At 42.0% G+C, this 17,147-nt stretch overlaps 1 protein-coding gene across 1 annotated transcript in view; it reads right to left on the reverse strand.

Annotated features, from left to right (window-relative positions):
- Nucleotides 1-17,147, reverse strand: part of NOX3 (NADPH oxidase 3) — a gene marked incomplete at its 3' end in the record, with an annotated part of 58,163 nt that overhangs the window by 28,604 nt on the left and 12,412 nt on the right. Inside the window, exons 6-9 of the mRNA XM_081250863.1 lie at nt 16,597-16,778; nt 12,948-13,077; nt 7,746-7,838; nt 5,347-5,600 (exon numbers count right to left, since the gene is read on the reverse strand). Coding sequence (XP_081106989.1) covers nt 5,347-5,600; nt 7,746-7,838; nt 12,948-13,077; nt 16,597-16,778 — 659 coding nt within the window. The remainder of the gene's footprint in view (nt 1-5,346; nt 5,601-7,745; nt 7,839-12,947; nt 13,078-16,596; nt 16,779-17,147) is intronic.

Raw genomic sequence — 17,147 nt, forward strand, 5'->3', positions numbered from 1 at the left:
GTTTTGGGTGGTGTGTGTGTGTGTGTGTGTGTGTGTGTGTGTGCATGACTTAATTTGTGTCTGTTTGGTCACTGGACTCTCAGGTCTGCAGAGGGAGGGACCATGTCTGTGTTTGCCCACCACTGCATCCCAGCACCTTACATGGAGTTGTTCAATAACAATTTATTGAATAAATTGTAAAGGGAATGTTTAAAATATTTCAGTCAACGGAATGTATTAAATAACCTCAACTATTCCAAAAGCACACATCTACATATGAACAAAGATATGCTAATTAAGAAGCTTCTAAGTTATTCATAACCATTCCCTAAGGAGTGTCTGTTGAAGGCACCCGAGGTTGCCCCTTTTGGGCTTACTATGTGTTCATGAAAGTTCAATTGGGTTTATTTTAAAATATTCCATATGCCAGACCTCCTAACAATTCAAATTAACTCTCCTCAAGTTAATCTTAATTAATAAGGCTTTATTACATATTGATATATGGAAATAGAAGAATAAAAATAAAAGGTCATTAATCAGAAAGCATTAGTATCTCAGCCCATGGTAGATTCTTTTATAAATAATTAGATAAGGGGAATTGAGAGAAAGAGAAAAAATATGAAACGGTCCACGATTAAAATGTCTTATTGTTAATAGTTTTTAGAATTAGTTGTATTTGGGATTTATTTGACACTGATTTTAAATGATAACAATTAAACCTAAAGAAGAATTGTGTCATATAATTCATAGAAATGCATAATAAACAAATTTCTACATAATTAAAATTGAGAATCTAAGCTGGAAGCATCAGGAGGAGATATTGAGTCCTACCTCCTGGTTCATACAGAGATGCCCTCCTTTCACATCCCTGATCACTAACCACTTTCCCACGTGAAATTGTAGGGCCCCTTGCTCCATAGAGGGGCAGGGAGGGCTAAGTATTAGACAGTTTTTCCTCGTGTCTCACTGGGATCTGTCTTCTGACAACTCATGCCTTTTGCCTTCCTGAGAAACAAACCAGGTATTTTCCCTTTCCTGCCTCTCAACCCTTAAACTAGTTGATCTAGCTATCATGACAGCCCAATTGTTCTTTTTTGTACCAAAATATCTCCATCTCTCACAATGTTGAATTGGCTTCCTTTGCACAAATTCTCGTTTGTCAAGTTCACTCAGTTACTTCCTGTCTGATGTGGATACAGTTTCTAATAAAGCAGCTTAGAAGTGAGTCCCCTTTCCAGCAGCCACATCACCTGGCCCTTGCTGCTCCTGTCAGCAGCACCACCCACCACCTCCTCATCAACCTCCTGTCTTGTCTCTCTGAACCCATGAACTTTATTCATCCACATTGTCCCTCCTGTGTCATCAGCACTTTCACTGTCGCCTCTGTGGTAGATGACCTTTCTTATTTTGCCAATAACAATAGTAGCTAACTTTTTTTTACTGCGCATTATGCTAAGGGCTTCATATGGACTGTCATATTTAATCCTAAACAGAACCTATGTACTATTATTGTCATCTTCATCTTACAGATGAGGAAACTGAGGCAGGTGTTACATACATCCTCCAAGATCACATGCAAAATTGGGCTTTGAACCCAGGCTGTCGGACGCTGGAACCCTTGGCTCTGGGCAGTAGATTAAATTGCTAAAAACTCTAACACAGACTCTGAGAAATTCCTCCATTTTACTTCAGAAGGTGAAGTCTTTTACTTTATTTATTTATTTTTTTTGAAGTATAGTTGATTTACATTGTTTCAGGTGTACAGCAAAGTGATTCAGTGATACATACATATATATCTATTCTTTTTCAGATTCTTTTCCGTTATAGGTTATCATAGGGTATTGAATACAGTTCCCTGTGCTATACAGTGGGTCCTTGTTGTTTGTCTCTTTTATATATAGTAGTGTGTATCTGTTAATGCGAAGTCTTTTAAAAGAGTTTGCATTGTCCTTTTCCTGAGTTCAGAGGAAGAGTTGCCCTGCTCTTCACTAAGCTTTGCATCTCCTCTTGGGGTCCTCAGTCACTGCTTGTCTCACAGGTCCCTGGGACTGGATTAAATCCTTTCTGGGTGCAAAGTAGTGAAAAATTATGGTGCTCCTCCTAAATTGTTTTGTTTAATCCAAAATTAAAACAATGTTGAGAGGTAAAATCATCGAAGGAAGTTCAATAAAATTCTGATTTGTCATGTGTTGAAGATTTAAACAAATTCTAGGTTTTGGGGGGTTTCTTATGCCTACACGTATATAGAGGCAGAGGTCAAACGAAGTTAACAAATGAAGGGATGCTGCACTGTGTACAACGACTCATTTTTATTCACTTGGTAAATATTTATTGAGTGCCAGCTGAGAGTTAGGGCCCGTTCTGGGCACTGGGGACAACAAAGTGAATCAAAGAGAGAAAGTCCCCATTCTCGTGTGGGGAGATAAAGGGTAAACAAATAAACAGCCAGGTATTTAGTGTGTCAGGTGGAGAGGAAGAAAGTAAGGCGCGGGGCACAGTGACCACGACGAGTGTGGAGTGTCTGTCGGGGTTGCTGGACCACAGGAAACGGGAAAGGAAGGCCTCATTAGGAGACATTAGAGCAGAGACCTGGGGGCAGTGAGGGGGCGGCGAAGCAGAGACCGGGGGAAGAGTGTGCCAGGGAGAGGGAGCTGCAGCGGCAAAGGCCCTGAGGCGAGTGTGCTCGGTGTGGGAGGGAAGCAAGAAGCTGGAAGAGTGGCTGAGTGAGCGAGGGAGCAGGTGGTGGAGCAGGGGTGCCCAGGGAGGTCTGGGGGCCAGATCGTGTCAGGCCTTGCGCTGAAGATGCACTCTGGAGATAAAAGCATGCCAAGTATTATACGATATTATGTGGAACCCTAAGAAACAGATACAAATGAACTTATATACAAAACAGAAATAGACCCACAGGCATAGAAAACAAACATATGGTTACCAAAGGGGAAAGTGGGGGAGGGATAAATTAGGAGGTTGGGATTGTCATGTACACACTACTGTATATAAAACAGACAATCAACAAGGACCTACTGTATAGCACAGGGAACTATACACAGTATTTTGTAATAATCTCTAAGGGGAAAGAACCTAAAAAAAATAGATATAGGTATCTATGTAAAACGGAATCACTTTGCTGTACACCTGAAACTAACACAACATTGTAAATCAACTCTACCTCAATAAAACAAAAAGAAAGAAAGCATACTGACTACAGAGAAACACTTCCCGAGCTCTTGTTGGGGGACTGGCTGAAATGAGAGCTCGTTTGTGAAGAGGAAGGTTGGTCGATAGGCCGGACAACTGTATACACTCAGAGCAGAAACCAGGCTAGCAAATAGGATGAAGGTATCCACCTTGGCAATGCCAAGGGAGGGCTGGGACCTGTGTGTGTGCATGCGTGCACGTGTGCGTATGGGTGTTTTCATTCCTGATTTTAAGCATTCACACTACACTCTGAACCTCAGAATTCTGTTACATGGCCTCCTTTCCATGATAAAAAGGATAAGGTCTTAATGGAATAGTCAAATGTTGTCTTGTGACTTGGGGCTCTAGTCTGAATAGATGATGTTTGTACTTGGTTTATCATCACACTGCTCTTTAGTACCAGTGTTTGAAATGAAGACTGTGGCTCTTCCCACCCACTCAACACAAGCAAGCCCAGTGCTACATAGTCACAGTTCAGTGTCCCATGGGAAGACAGAGGAGGGACAATAAGCTGAGTAGATTCTGTGCCTTAAATTTATTCTGGTGCCTAGTTTACCACCGGTAAATATTTGTTAAATTAAACGAGTGAAGCGTCCATCTTGGGTCCAGGTATTCATTCCTCATCATATACTTACTCTGTATTCACTACGTGTCAGACACTGTCCTAGGCATGGGACGTATAGAGGAGGACAACCTCGTGCCCTTAGGAAGTTCCATTCTAAGTGTGTCCTTACTGGGTTCACCACCCGAAGTCTTGTAGCTGTGGTCACTGCTTGGCAGTTCCTGATACCTTCCAAGGATGGCAGAAGAGGGGATGTCTTGATGCTTCTTTTGAAATATCAAATTCCTTCACAAAGTTTTTCTCAACATTTTTGTGTGTGTGTCCCTGTTTTTCTGGGTCCCGAAACATGGGGCTTTGAGTGCTTACTGGGTAATCCTGCAGCAAGAGTGGGAATCAATTCTAAGCCATTGTTTACTAAAAGGAGCCAAGGACACTGGCTTTTCTGCATAGGATGTTGTTTTGGATTCAATTGTTTAGCCCAGTTGATATGTTGAAATCTTATCTTAGGATGTGACCTTATTTGGAAATAGGATTCTTGCTGATGTAATCAAGTTAAGATGAGGTCATTCAGGAAGATGGGCCTTTAATCCAGTATGACTGGTGTCTTTGCAAGAAGGGACCACAGAAACACAGAGACACAGACACAAGAGGGGAGGACAACATGTAGTGACAGACGCAGGGATGGGACTGTCACAGTCGCAGCCTTGGAACGCCAGGGGTGGCTGGCAAACCACCAGGAGCTGGGAGGCGCTAAGGAAGAACCCTTCCTACAGCTTCCAGAGGGAGCACGGCCCTGCTGACACCGAGATTTCAGCCCTGCAGTCTCCAGAACTGTGAGAGAATACACTTCCGCTGTTTTAAGCCCCTTGGTTCATGGTACTTTGTTACGACAACTCTAGGAAACTACAGATGGTATCAGTGCTCTTCCACTTTCTCAGGTCTACCCATCTTCCTTGTAGCAAAGTTAAATCATTTGTTTGCACACCAGTGTTGATTTCAGAAGTCCTAGAGAATGGAGGCAATGTTTTGCCATCTTTGTATTTCTGGCACACAGTGGAGGTTAATTAATACTTTTTGCAATCACACATGTGGGACTGACAATGCACACCACCACTAACTTTCTTGATTCTCAGATTATTTTGTCATTTTCTGAGCTTTAGTCTAATCGTTTAGCTCTTTCTCCAGTGTATGGAGGCTGCCAGATTAATTTGGACTGTAAAGCATCCTTTTTACGAAGACCAAACTTTACAAATATAATAGAAAAACCTCGGACCGTGACAGCAAAAAGTTCACCGGGCTGCCTTACTCATCACAAGCTGCTTGTAGTTCGCCAAAGTGATGTTTTGGACCTGGGAAAGCAAAATGTTTCCTCTCCCTGGATCATCACCTGTCTTCATCGAACATTTGTTTTTTAAAGAAATGTACTTGCTCCTAATGGAAATCTGCTGAGTTATATTTTTTAATAGAGGTTCTCAGATTTTATAAATGGATTCAAAGTTACCATACAGAATAAGATATTGCAGAAGTTGTTAGCATGTTGATGCCCTAGAGGACCTTATTTTTTTATAATATTCTAACTTACACATAAAAAAGAAATGGGCTCCTACCTTGGCAGGCTCCAGGGCTCCTTCAGGGCCTGTCCCTCTGCCCCAAAGGCCTTGCATAAAGCTTCTGTCCAGTCTCCTGCTGCCCGGATGTGCACACTGAAGAAGTCCTCCTGGGGAGCGGAGGTGAGGGTGAAGGGGTGCCACTCTAGCGAGGATATGGATGGGCACTGGATCAACACGTACTGCCCTGGTGCCATTTTAAAGTCACGCTTTTTCATGTGAACTTCTAGCACTCCAGATGGATGGCTTACCACCTAAATCACAGCAAGAGAGGTGTTGGTTCTTTCGCTCAGGTTAAATACTAAGACAATGGCCTCCATTCCATCAAAGGTTTTAAAATTTTTATATCAACTTTTCTGAGGTATAATTGACATAGGCCATTCATTATGAGTTTTCAAGAATCGTTCCAACCCGGACATGAAAGTGATGGCAACTCCAGCAAGAATGACATTGACCTCCTTCAGTGTGCTAGGTAGGAAATCTGGGTAGCTGCATCCAGGGGCAAAGTGGTGTCCAGCACATGACTGTTTGTCCCAAGTGGCCACTATTTCGACAGCACAGTTAATTTCAGGTGCAAGAGAATATACACTAGCATATCATCCATAGCACTTAATCATGCTTAAAGTGATCAAATAGCCACAGAATCAACTTCGTGTTTTAAAATATAGGTCCAGTTTGGTACTATTTTCAGTGACGTGCATCTTTTCCTGCTTCTTTGTGAACTAGCCCTGGTATTTCTTCATTCTGAGTAAAAAACAGCCTTCATACTCTGAAATGTTTTATTCATTTGGTCTGGTTTTGGTCAAGGCTCATCCAATCTCCTACGTAGGCTCTGAGTTTTAGATGTAAGAAAGCGTGATGCAAAGGCTATTGCTTTTTTTTTTTTTTTTTTGCCATAAGCGGGCCTCTCACTGTTGTGGCCTCTCCCGTTGCGGAGCACAGGCTCCGGACGCGCAGGCTCAGCGGCCATGGCTCACGGGCCCAGCTGCTCCGTGGCATGTGGGATCCTCTCGGACCGGGGCACGAACCCGTGTCCCCTGCATCCGTGCAGGGCAGGCTGACTCTCAACCACTGCGCCACCAGGGAAGCCCAAGGCTACTGCTTTTTAAAGAGCTCTATAACTTGCTACTTATCAGAGACAATGAACTAATTTCCCTTCTTAGACTTCCCTCTTGTTTCCAGGCCCCCATGTCTTCTTTTGTGGCAGGAGGTATAAGGGGGCAGAATCTAGTGTCTGGATACTGTGACAGTATTTTTCCATTCAGAAGAGAACTTCACAGCATTGTAATCATTAGTTTCTCCTCTCCCTACTGATACTCGTTCTGATTCTGCTGTTAAATGGTCTCCCTAGTAACAGCTCGAGTAGATTTCCAGAAGTTTTACTGTCTGGCTCTTGATACAGCTTGATATCCTTTGGTGCTTAACTTAAAAACAGCAACAGAGAAGCAGTTTAAAACAGAAATATGAAGCAATTTCTGGGCATCTGCTTTCATGAAGACAGTTAAAGAGACAGAGTATTCTGTTAATATTGTATTAGCAAAGCTGCATGGGTTTGGTTAGCAGAGAATTTCTTTTAAGAGATCGAAACAACTAGGGGGAGAATTTGGGGTAAGCTTTCAGTTTCCTTGGCATTTATTCTTCTTTAAAAAATTTTTTGGCCCCACTGCGCAGCATGCCTGATCTTGGTCGCCAACCAGGGATTGAACCCCTGCAGTGGAAGCATGGAGTCTTAACCACTGGACCGTCAGGGAGGTCCTCCTAGGCATGTATTCTTGATCTATCTGCTGAGGTCTTCCTCCAGCACGAGGTAAAAATTGGAGAGCGGTGAGGAGGGATGGCAAGATTGGAAAATATTACCACCACGCCTTCATTCCTTAGGGCAGGGCCCTTCCTCTCCATCTTGAACCGCCCCCCCGCCAGTGCCCTTTTTCCCTTTGAACCTGAGGGTGACTGTTCCCGCAACTTCTGTTTAGTGGTTCCAAGTGAGAGTGTGTGTATTTGAAAATATGTGAACATTATTTGTGTGTTTCAACATTCGTATTTTTATGCTGTGGAGGAAGTGATTATACTCTAAGTCACTATGATCCATGTAAAGCACACTCAGCCCTCCTGCATTTTCCCCCTGGAGAGACACCGAAATAAAGAGAAATACAGACGATTCCAGGGCTGTACCATAACCTTTATCAGAATTCTGTGTACCAGTCAGAGCCCTGATCCCTGTCTTCAGTAAAATTAGTCTCACTAAAAGATGCACAGGATACAAGAAATTACTAGAACAGAAGATGAGCCTCTAAATTACAGATGGCTCTGCAATAAAAATGGCAAATTAAAAACTTGGGCTAATAAAAAATTTTCATCTACACTCAGGTTTTTATTCAGACATAAACCTACATGCATACCTTGGTAATGACAACTTCTTGTTGAAATCGCCAGAACCTAATTATTCTTTCACACGCATACAAGACCACAGGGCCTAAAACCCATTTCCAAGCCTGCAGAGAGAGAGGAAAAGGAAATGAAAATAGAATCCAAATATTTTCAATTTGAACCAATCAATATGTAACACAATGGAGTTTAGACATTTTCCTTTAAGTCTGGGCCAGTTATCAACAACAAAGATATCTCCTTGTATGAAATACTATAACATTCAATTATTCCTTGAAGTCTACAAGCTTATTTAAGAGACTAAACTCTTCTGTATTGGTTTTTAGGCTTACTTGATCAATGATGCTTTTATGTAATTAGAAATAATTGCATTTGCAAAGAAATAGAAAGCAGATTGATGTTTATGTTATATATGATAGGGTCGTAAATGCTCCCAAACTCAGCCAAAGTCAAAGGCTTACAAACTACATTACTGAGTTAATAGGACATGAAAATTCAATAAAAAATGTTTCGAATAGTGATTCTGGGGGCCAACAATGCATCACAACTTGGGGCATATACCTCGAGCAACTCACACACCCACCCTCCCACTCCCACTCACACACGTGCGTGCAGCCAATGTTATATGGAATAAAACAAACTTAGTTTCTCAGCACTTTATTTTTTTTTAAGTCTTTCTTTATTGAATTTGTTACAATATTGCTTCTGTTTTATGTTTTGGTTTTTTTGGCCACGAGGCATGTGGGATCACAGCTCCCCGACCAAGGATCGAACCCACACCCCCTGCATTGGAAAGCAAAGTCTTAACCACTGGAATGCCAGGGAAGTCCCCAGTTTTCAACACTTTAAATCTAGGTTTACAGAATCAGAGCAAAAGCCTCAACACTTGTCTGGAGAATTTTGACAGGGAACTTCTCCATTCTGTGTTAACCTTTTATGAGTATAATCTGCCTTACTCAGGATCAGTTTACCAGCAGGCTACTCTTGTACCATGGGTTGGGTTACAGCATTAGGTGTGTGCTTCCCCTAAAAGGCAAGGAATGGGAACTTAAAATTTTTGAAGATTTATACTAGGTTTGATATCAAACAACCTTCTGAGGCATATGATATTCTCTTTATTTTGCAGAAAGGGAAACTAAGTCTCAGCAAGATGAAACAAATTGTCCAGGGTCACAAAGGTGATAAACAAGGTGCACAGTGAGGACATGAACTGGTTTTGACCACCCAGCCTGTTCTCTTCCCATGTAATCATGCTTCTTTCTGTCCAATGCTGACATTAGAAAGGGTACGTATCTTACGAACTACTAGAGACTCATTAATTCATTGAGTTTTAGGATGGTAAGGGTTCTTGGAAATCTAGTCTAGTTCTTCTTTTAAAGAAAAAATAACATAATGTTCTGGGAATGAGTATGAGTTGCCTAGGGACACAGAAGGAGGTCACAGAGAGCCAGGACGAGAACCCAAGCCTTCTCCTAACTTCCCCGAATTCCCTCCTTGGAATTCTAAATCCACCGACCTTACTCTTAGAATCCTATCTCAGGAACAGAAAGGGTGTCCCCTTCTCTTGAACCCAGATATTCACTAAGACCTCACCGACTGACTCATCACCTTCCTTGTTCATTACTCCCCATCTATTATCCTTCTCCCTCTTTTCTGTTGACAGGTCACAAGCCCTTCAGCATCATTTTTGCTTTTTTTATCTTTCCTGTTTCTTCTAAATCTCTTTTGTTTATTTCTAGGTCTGTTTGCACAGCACTTTTTCTCACCTACACCAACCTTCTGTGCTTTTTCCCTGGGAGCCTCTTGTTTGCCTGACAAAGGCTCGATTTATGTAGGCAACACAAAGCAATTTGACCCACTTATTCTTTTCTGCCTCAGTGGGGTTCAGCAACGTGTTCAGAATAGCAGAGAGAATAAAACCTTCTGTCCACCTATGCTGTAGGTGAGGTGAGGATGATGATCAGAGTAAGGGATAAGGCAGGAAGCGGTAGACATGAAGGATGGGGTTGGACCCAAGCAGTGAATCCTTAGGTCTCTTATGCTCCAATGAACCAAAAAATATTTTGAGAGTTGGCTTGGATACTTACAGAAATGATAACAAGGATGCAATTCTTTCTATATGAGCTTAGAGAGAGATTTGCAAAAACACTCTTATAGTTTCTACGTAATTTTACACGTAATCTTCCACACCCATTTTAGAAAGTTTGCGACATCATACACTTCATTTTGTTGGTGTCAAGTCAGTCATGGTCTCTGCTTTTTCCATGTTGATAAAATGGAATGGATTATTTTTCTTTGTACGGTTAGTCAGGAAGGAGAATGTAAGCTATTAATCCTTGGCTCTATCTCTATCTAGTACATAAATTGCTCCAGGAGGAGAAAGCCCAGTTTAGTTACACTGTGATACTCCTGGGGCCCCTGGAAGGTAGGGATGGAGGGAGAGGATGGCCAGAGATGAATATTCAAAGATAAATATCCCAGCAGTGATGACCAGGGTAGGCAAGAGCAAGTATAAACAAGGCGGAGACACGGCCCAGAGCGGGAGGGGCAAGGTAGAACTTGGATTGGGTCCCAGAAGACCTGGCTTCTGGTCTTGGGGTAACCATCCCTCACCCTATGCCTTTAGGAAAATCTTGGGTTTTTTTACGTTCAAATTTTCTGTTTTATAAAATGGGAGAATGGAAGGAAATTATTATTTGGGTTCCCTCCAAGCTCTTAAATGTTTTAGTTCTACTCACAGAGATAAACACAATGTCGGGGGCATAGAGCTGTAGATAGCAGCAGAGAGCTGACAAAATGAGGAGTGGAAGGAGGCCAGAGATTCAGAATGAATGTCGAAGAGTAGAGAGGTGAAAGTTCACGGCCACAGAGTTAGGAGCTCTGGCTCCTTGATGTGATTTTGCTAGGAATGCCCTTTGCAACCACAGGTAAGAAATAAAAACTCCTTGGACCTCGATTTCTCCATCTATTAAATAAAGGGCCAGGTCTATTTAGTATCTAAGTTTCTTTAATGTTAAAAGACCTGTGGATTTTTAGCTTTATTTTTTCTCCTCTAAAAATACTCAAAAAGTCATGGTACAGTGAGTATTTTATGATAGAAATAAAACCATGTTGATTTAAAAGCTGCAGTAATGAAACTTGTTTCCTCCACTTTCACTCCTGGTTTTTCATTCCTACCAGAAATAAGAACATGCTGGCTTTGATTTTATTTCATGTATGTGTTTATGAATGGCCTCTTTTTCTAGACAATAAGATTTCCAGGAGCGGAAACCACATCCCTGAATCCTGCGTCTACTGCGACGCCAAGAATATAATAACCACTCGGCAGAAGTTTGCTGAATTGATCTACCTCAGTTAAAGCTTTTTCCTCTACCATTGACACCATTCCTTAGTAATTTAAAAAGTGCCAGTCTTATTACTATTATTATTTGTTAATGTTGCAGTTAAATGAAATAAGGTGCTTCTTTGGCTAAGGAAGACCAGGCATCTTTTGAGATGGATTGCATGAGGAATTCTAGAGAGTCTGGAGTCTTGCATGTATCTGTGAGTTTGGGTAGAAAGGCGGAGTGAGACAAGTGGGGGAAAAGGGGATTGCAAAGTATAACTGTTTCCTTTGATCAGTTCAGTTTATATGAGGTGATGTACAAAGCATCCTTAGCTCTACCATGGGAGTAGTACACCCCTAAAGGTGAACCGATAAATATTCTATTGAGAAAAGCACCATGAAAATGCACGGAGTTAAGAGAGGCAAAGAGGAAGAGATGGATTCCTGCAAAGACAGGGTAGGTGTGGTGCAGTGAAGCGAGGGCACAAAAGGGATGCCTTTTGTATTCAGTGTCTCTAAGACATCAGAGAGAATATCATACAGCTCAGCCAAGCGGTAATTGCAGAGCCCACACACGCTTTGAATCAGGATCCATTAAAAATAATGGGAAAGAGTGACAACGTGAGAAGGTGTGCAAGGAAGTATAGCAGGGGAGAGTGAACAGAGAGGTGGGTACGTTCTCCCCTTTTCATGATAGTTAAAGTCAGCATATGCTGCTGGGAGCAGGCTCTAGTCTGTATTCATGAGGTGTGGGAGAGTATTGATTTTTTTATGGAGACACTGTAGCTGAACATTTTAGTGAGGCATTCCTATTCCTCATTAATATGCAGGCTGGGTAGTGGCTCCCGATGGTTGGGTTTAAGACAGAGACAATCTATACCGGCCATTAAAAGAACCACAGTCTAATGGACACATCCATTCTACTTCTCTCGGTTTTAAACATTCTTCCTAACCGTTTCCACTCTTAAAATCCAGCGCTTAATTTAACAGAGTTAAGCATTTTCGAAAAAGTCAATCATTACATTCTTCATATGCTGATGACATAATTTCCCGAATCCTCACCATTTATACACTGAAAACTATCTTCCCATTGTTTAATGATACATATTTTTTGGCACTTGTTTCCTCCTTGTTTTAATCTGCTGGCTTCATTTACTTTCCTTCATGCATTACCCAGCTGCCCCAAGGTTTGCATTGTTCTAAGACCTGTGAGGACACCGAAGAGAATTACCATTTCTATTTATCTGTGCCACCAAGTGTCATGCTTAAAGCACACCCTGGAAATCTTACTTTTGAGATCTTGTGGACATTATCATCTACTCTAATTAAATCCATTTGAGGCTAATATTCTCATTATTTCAGTAGTAAAAGCTTAATTAGAACAGGAAGCAAATGCGTGTAAACTCAATTTTTTCCATCTCGAAAGTTGTGGAAAGAAAGAAGGCAAGCTTATAAAGAGGGCATGATTCTCATTTGGTCGTCGCCTAATGTTCATTTGGGAAGGGATGCCATTAATTCTCAGAATGGAGAGGGCAGTTGTTCAGGGGGTAGGGAGCTGAATGCAGAGGGTGGAGGGAGGTGAGCCAAACAGCTTTCTGACTCCTCTGGAGACAGGACTGTGCTTGTGGGGGGGTGGGCTCTGAATTCCCACCCTCTCAGCCATCCATATTTAAATGTAAGTGGAAGAACACATTTCAAAATGAACAAAGTGCTTTTGGCAGGCAACCTCTCGTAAAATGATCCATAACTCGAGTTCCCCATTAGCACACTTAATAAAGAGTTGGCTTTGTCTCATGGTGACATGCGCTGTTCTTTTTTCAAGCATATAAAAGCTCTAGCTATTTTAACTGTGGCGACAGCTATTTTTAAAAGCTCCTGGGCTCATTCTTACCGAAGGTTCCTTGCCAGAAAATTGAGGCACGGGGCACCGGGCAGCTGTCTGCCACTCAGCGAGGTGTTCTCTACAGAAGGTGACGTTGTGTAGCAGAAGACTCTCAGCGGTTTGCCCTCGAACAATCCGACTTGCCATTAAAGACAAAACAAAACAAAACCGCCAAATTTGAAACTGATTTTGTGCAGTCTTGGGATGCCACAGATACATAGTCTACGACGGACTCTGCAATAACATTTCCACTGTCTTGAAATCTGGGCTGGGGTGTATTTCCCTGAGCATCTTTAAAAATAGGAATTTAAGAAGCTTCTAGTAACTTCGAAGATACCAGAAAAGAAGTGCTCCTCGGTGGTATCCTGTGTTAAATTGAAAGTGTCTGTATTAGAGAATTCATAATGAAGGAAAATTGTTGGAACACATCCTTTTGTAGACTGTTGAATTTAATTAGGTTACGTCTTGTCCTGATTGCTGATTTGGGCTAATTGGTTAACTTTGTACTATTTGGGTCTTTTGCAAATTTATTGAACTTCTACCCTTCCTGGTTTGTTTCTGAGCACCTAGAAGTTATCAAGTGAAGAAGTCAAAAGAAGTGCCCTGAATAATGGTATTTTTCCTGCCAGTGACCGATAGCAGGCTTAGTATTTGACAGGGTAAAAATAGGTCAGTGTGAAATGTGCCTTCAAGACGATATTGTTGAATTGGAGAGGGAAAAAGGAAGCTGGCCTTCGTGAATGGAACACTGGATCAAGGGTCCTGTGATACTGCTATATTATTATTATTTTTTTTTTCATTTTTTGGCCGTGCCATGCAGCATGTGGGATCTTAGTTCCATGACCAGGGATCGAACCCATGCCCCCTGTAGTGGAAGCACGGAGTCTTAACCACTGGACTGCCAGGGAAGTTCTGATCCTGCTATATTATATTTGCTACAGATGCAGTACCCATCGACCCTGGACAATTTGCTTAGGTACAAATTCCTCCCTTTACCCACTGGTGCACAGGCTGTGAAGCATGTGATGCTGAGGTCATGTAATCCAGGTGTTGCTCAATTCCTAGCAGTTTATGAGTAAAATACATGGATTAACTTTTGAGGAACATGATCCTCACAGAGAAAATTTAGCATGACACAGCTCAGGTCCTGGGTAGCCTGTGGAGTAACATGTCTCCTTTTGCATCGTAGGGCCTGGGAGGAGGGCACGGCAATGCCCTTGGAAACAGCCTGGAGGACTGCCATCCTGGCCTTTGTCCCAGTCTATTTTATGGAAGTCATCCAAACTTGATAACACCCCACTGAGTTAGATGAACAAAACTATCTGTGAATCTCCCATGAGCAAATGATACCCAGACAGAGGAAGGGTGAATAAAAAATAGAAGCCAGAGGAAAAGAATCTGTAAATTTTAACACCTTCGTTCTCAGGCCTTAGACAACATTTCTTATTTTACCTAAAGGAACCTCAGAACACTTCTCAAATGCAGTAGGTATCTTTTTAAAAATTTTAAAACTTTTTATGTCTTCATCTATGCCATCCCAAAATAAGAAGATTAGCGGGCTTTAACACATTCCAATAATCCTACTTGGCATTTTTGTAGAGAATTTGCAAATTACTTTTTGCTGTAAACAGTAGCTGTAGAATACTTCACGCTGAGAAGATTAAATGAGGCCCTTATCCCAAAATAAGCCTTCCAACTAAGTTAAAATGACTAAAAAAATTTCATCTTATGAAATGTTATTTGGATATTAAAAAATATCTCCAATGAAACACTGCCCATTGAAATCCTCTTGTGCTTCTACAATGGACAAGGGTGTGAACGCCGGGGAGGAGGGTGATGCACACGTCATTTTTGTGAAGAGTTCTTCTAGACACATGTGAATTATGAAGAGCCTCTCAAATGAACTACAGGGGTTAACACCCTGGCACCGGCAGAAGAGCCCACAGAAAAAGGAAGGCCTGACAGTCTTTGGGGTGGAAGGCTTGGGGACTACATACCATCCACCCCACCCTCCAGATACAAAAAGTCAGGGTGAGGGATGCAACATTCAGAAGAGTCAGTTGCAGGTATTTTAAAGTTAAAAGAGGCTAGAAAGCCCTTAGCCAGGCAGCAGCATCAATATGAACATTGACTGACTAGGTTTCTAAAGATTAGCAGAGGGATGGCCAGTTTTTTAGGGTAAAATACACCCCTGGGGCAATCTTTCCTCCTACAATATCTATGTGTTAGACAAGCTGACAGATGATGTGGGAGCTCTTAACTGGGCAGAGTCAGTGGCAGCCGCTCGGACCCCCTTCAAGAAGTGGAGGGCTGAGATGAGGGGTGCTTCTAGTGTGGGAGGGAGACTGGAGGACGCAGTTGACTTGCTGGGAGGTGCGGATTGAGAAGAGCTCCCAGAGGGCCCCGCATGGGATCCACAATCACCGCGTGGTGTGTGACTTGCTTGGCCATCCAGCCTCCTGGGCCATGTGTTTGCCCTTCCAGGTCTGGGCAGAAACAGAGCCCACCTCTGAGACTCGGCCCCCCTGCACTCAGCAGCTGCCGTGGTGGGAGAACAAGGTGCAGGACATGGTATCATGCGAGGGTGGGTAGCAGATGAAGAACTTCTGGCAAGCCATACAGGGCTTTGCAATATCACCAGGCACAGTCCTGCAAGTGTCGAGGAATGGTTTATTCACGAAAGTAGAGACCCAATCTTCAGGGCTTGTTACGAGTAAAGGTTTGCTTGCCTGAACACCAGTGTCTTGGGTCTGACTCTGCCATTTATTTGTCCTGGGATCTTGAGCGAATCACTTAGCCCTTTGAACATCTGTTTCCTCCTTATGAAATGGGGATAACAGCACCGTCTCTATTGGGCAGGACAGTTTTCAAGGTCAAATTGATCATGGATATACATAAATGTATTTTGAAAATTTAACATGGGAAAAAAGGGCATCAATTTATGAAATAATTAATATGGGACAACCTAGTTCACAGACATCAGTTGGTTAATTGGTCTAGAGCAATTTTGGTAATATTTAAAGAATTGAAACATTATCTTTGAAGGTGCTATACTTCAGATGCTGCTGCTCTAGCTTCCTGATGAAGGAATTAAGAGTATCAAGCAGGTGTTGAATGCCAGCACAACATTTTATTGGATGTTTGAGGAAAAAGGATTCCTAGAGGTCAGACGGGGAAACTGAGGTTCAGGGAATTGAAAGCCTTGCACATGGTCACTCTGAAGACTAGTGGCAGAGCCTAGGTCAGATTGGCCATCTCACACACTGTCCCCTCCCCAACACTGGGATGATTTTGGTCAAGCAGAAGTAAATTCTGGGTGTCAAAAATATATATCCCAATGAATCCCATATAAATTGGATCGTGAAAATAGGTTCTGAATGAAACAGAGATCTATTGTTACTCAGCATTCATTAAAATTCTTATATACATGTCAAGACTCTCCAACAGAGTTAGCTAGGAAAAGTATAATCCTTCACCATCTATGTTGCTTATTTTCAGTATTATTAAAAAGGTGTTTGGCACAGAGAATGCGCTTTTTCATACATTCTATGTGTCCATTAGTCTTGCATGTCATGGTTTTCCATCTAAAAGACTTTCTAAGGCTATTTTGAGGTTCACAGAGATAAAATCTTACACGTTGAACGTCATAAGGACTCACCCTGCCCCGTGGATAGCCAGACCGATAAAGAAGATGATAAAAACGTGGTGTGTGTACCAGAACAACTCATAGGATGCCTGCCGGATGAACTCGGTGGAAGAGGTCATGATCAAGATGAAAGCCAGAGAGATCAACAGGCCAGTAATACCCGCGACTGTCGTTAGCAACTCAGTGACTGTGTTCTAAAAGAAACAAGCACCACGACGTTAATGTCTCAGTCCTGCTTTTCCATTTTAGGATCAATATTTGAGAGTCCAAGCAGGTAGCAATTCACAGTGTTCTAATCAGAAGCATATTAGCCTTGAAAAGCATCCCCATGCACTTCAAGAGGGAACTTCCTTGCCCTTCCCTCTACTCCCCCTCAGGGTGGAAATTCACTCTGCTCAAGTTTTGCCCAATGCCATTTTGTTAACTACATTTTTTTTCCATCTGTATAAATCAATTGTCATGTCAAAGTTATTATGTTGAATTGAAATTAGGACAATATATGAAAATGCATTTGAAGATACAACACTGCAAAATAAAGCCGAGTTTTAAGTTTTTAATTTTTA

This window comes from Mesoplodon bidens (assembly GCF_964165515.1).
Source record: "Mesoplodon bidens genome assembly, chromosome: 12".
In the NCBI taxonomy this organism is placed as follows: domain Eukaryota; kingdom Metazoa; phylum Chordata; class Mammalia; order Artiodactyla; family Ziphiidae; genus Mesoplodon; species Mesoplodon bidens.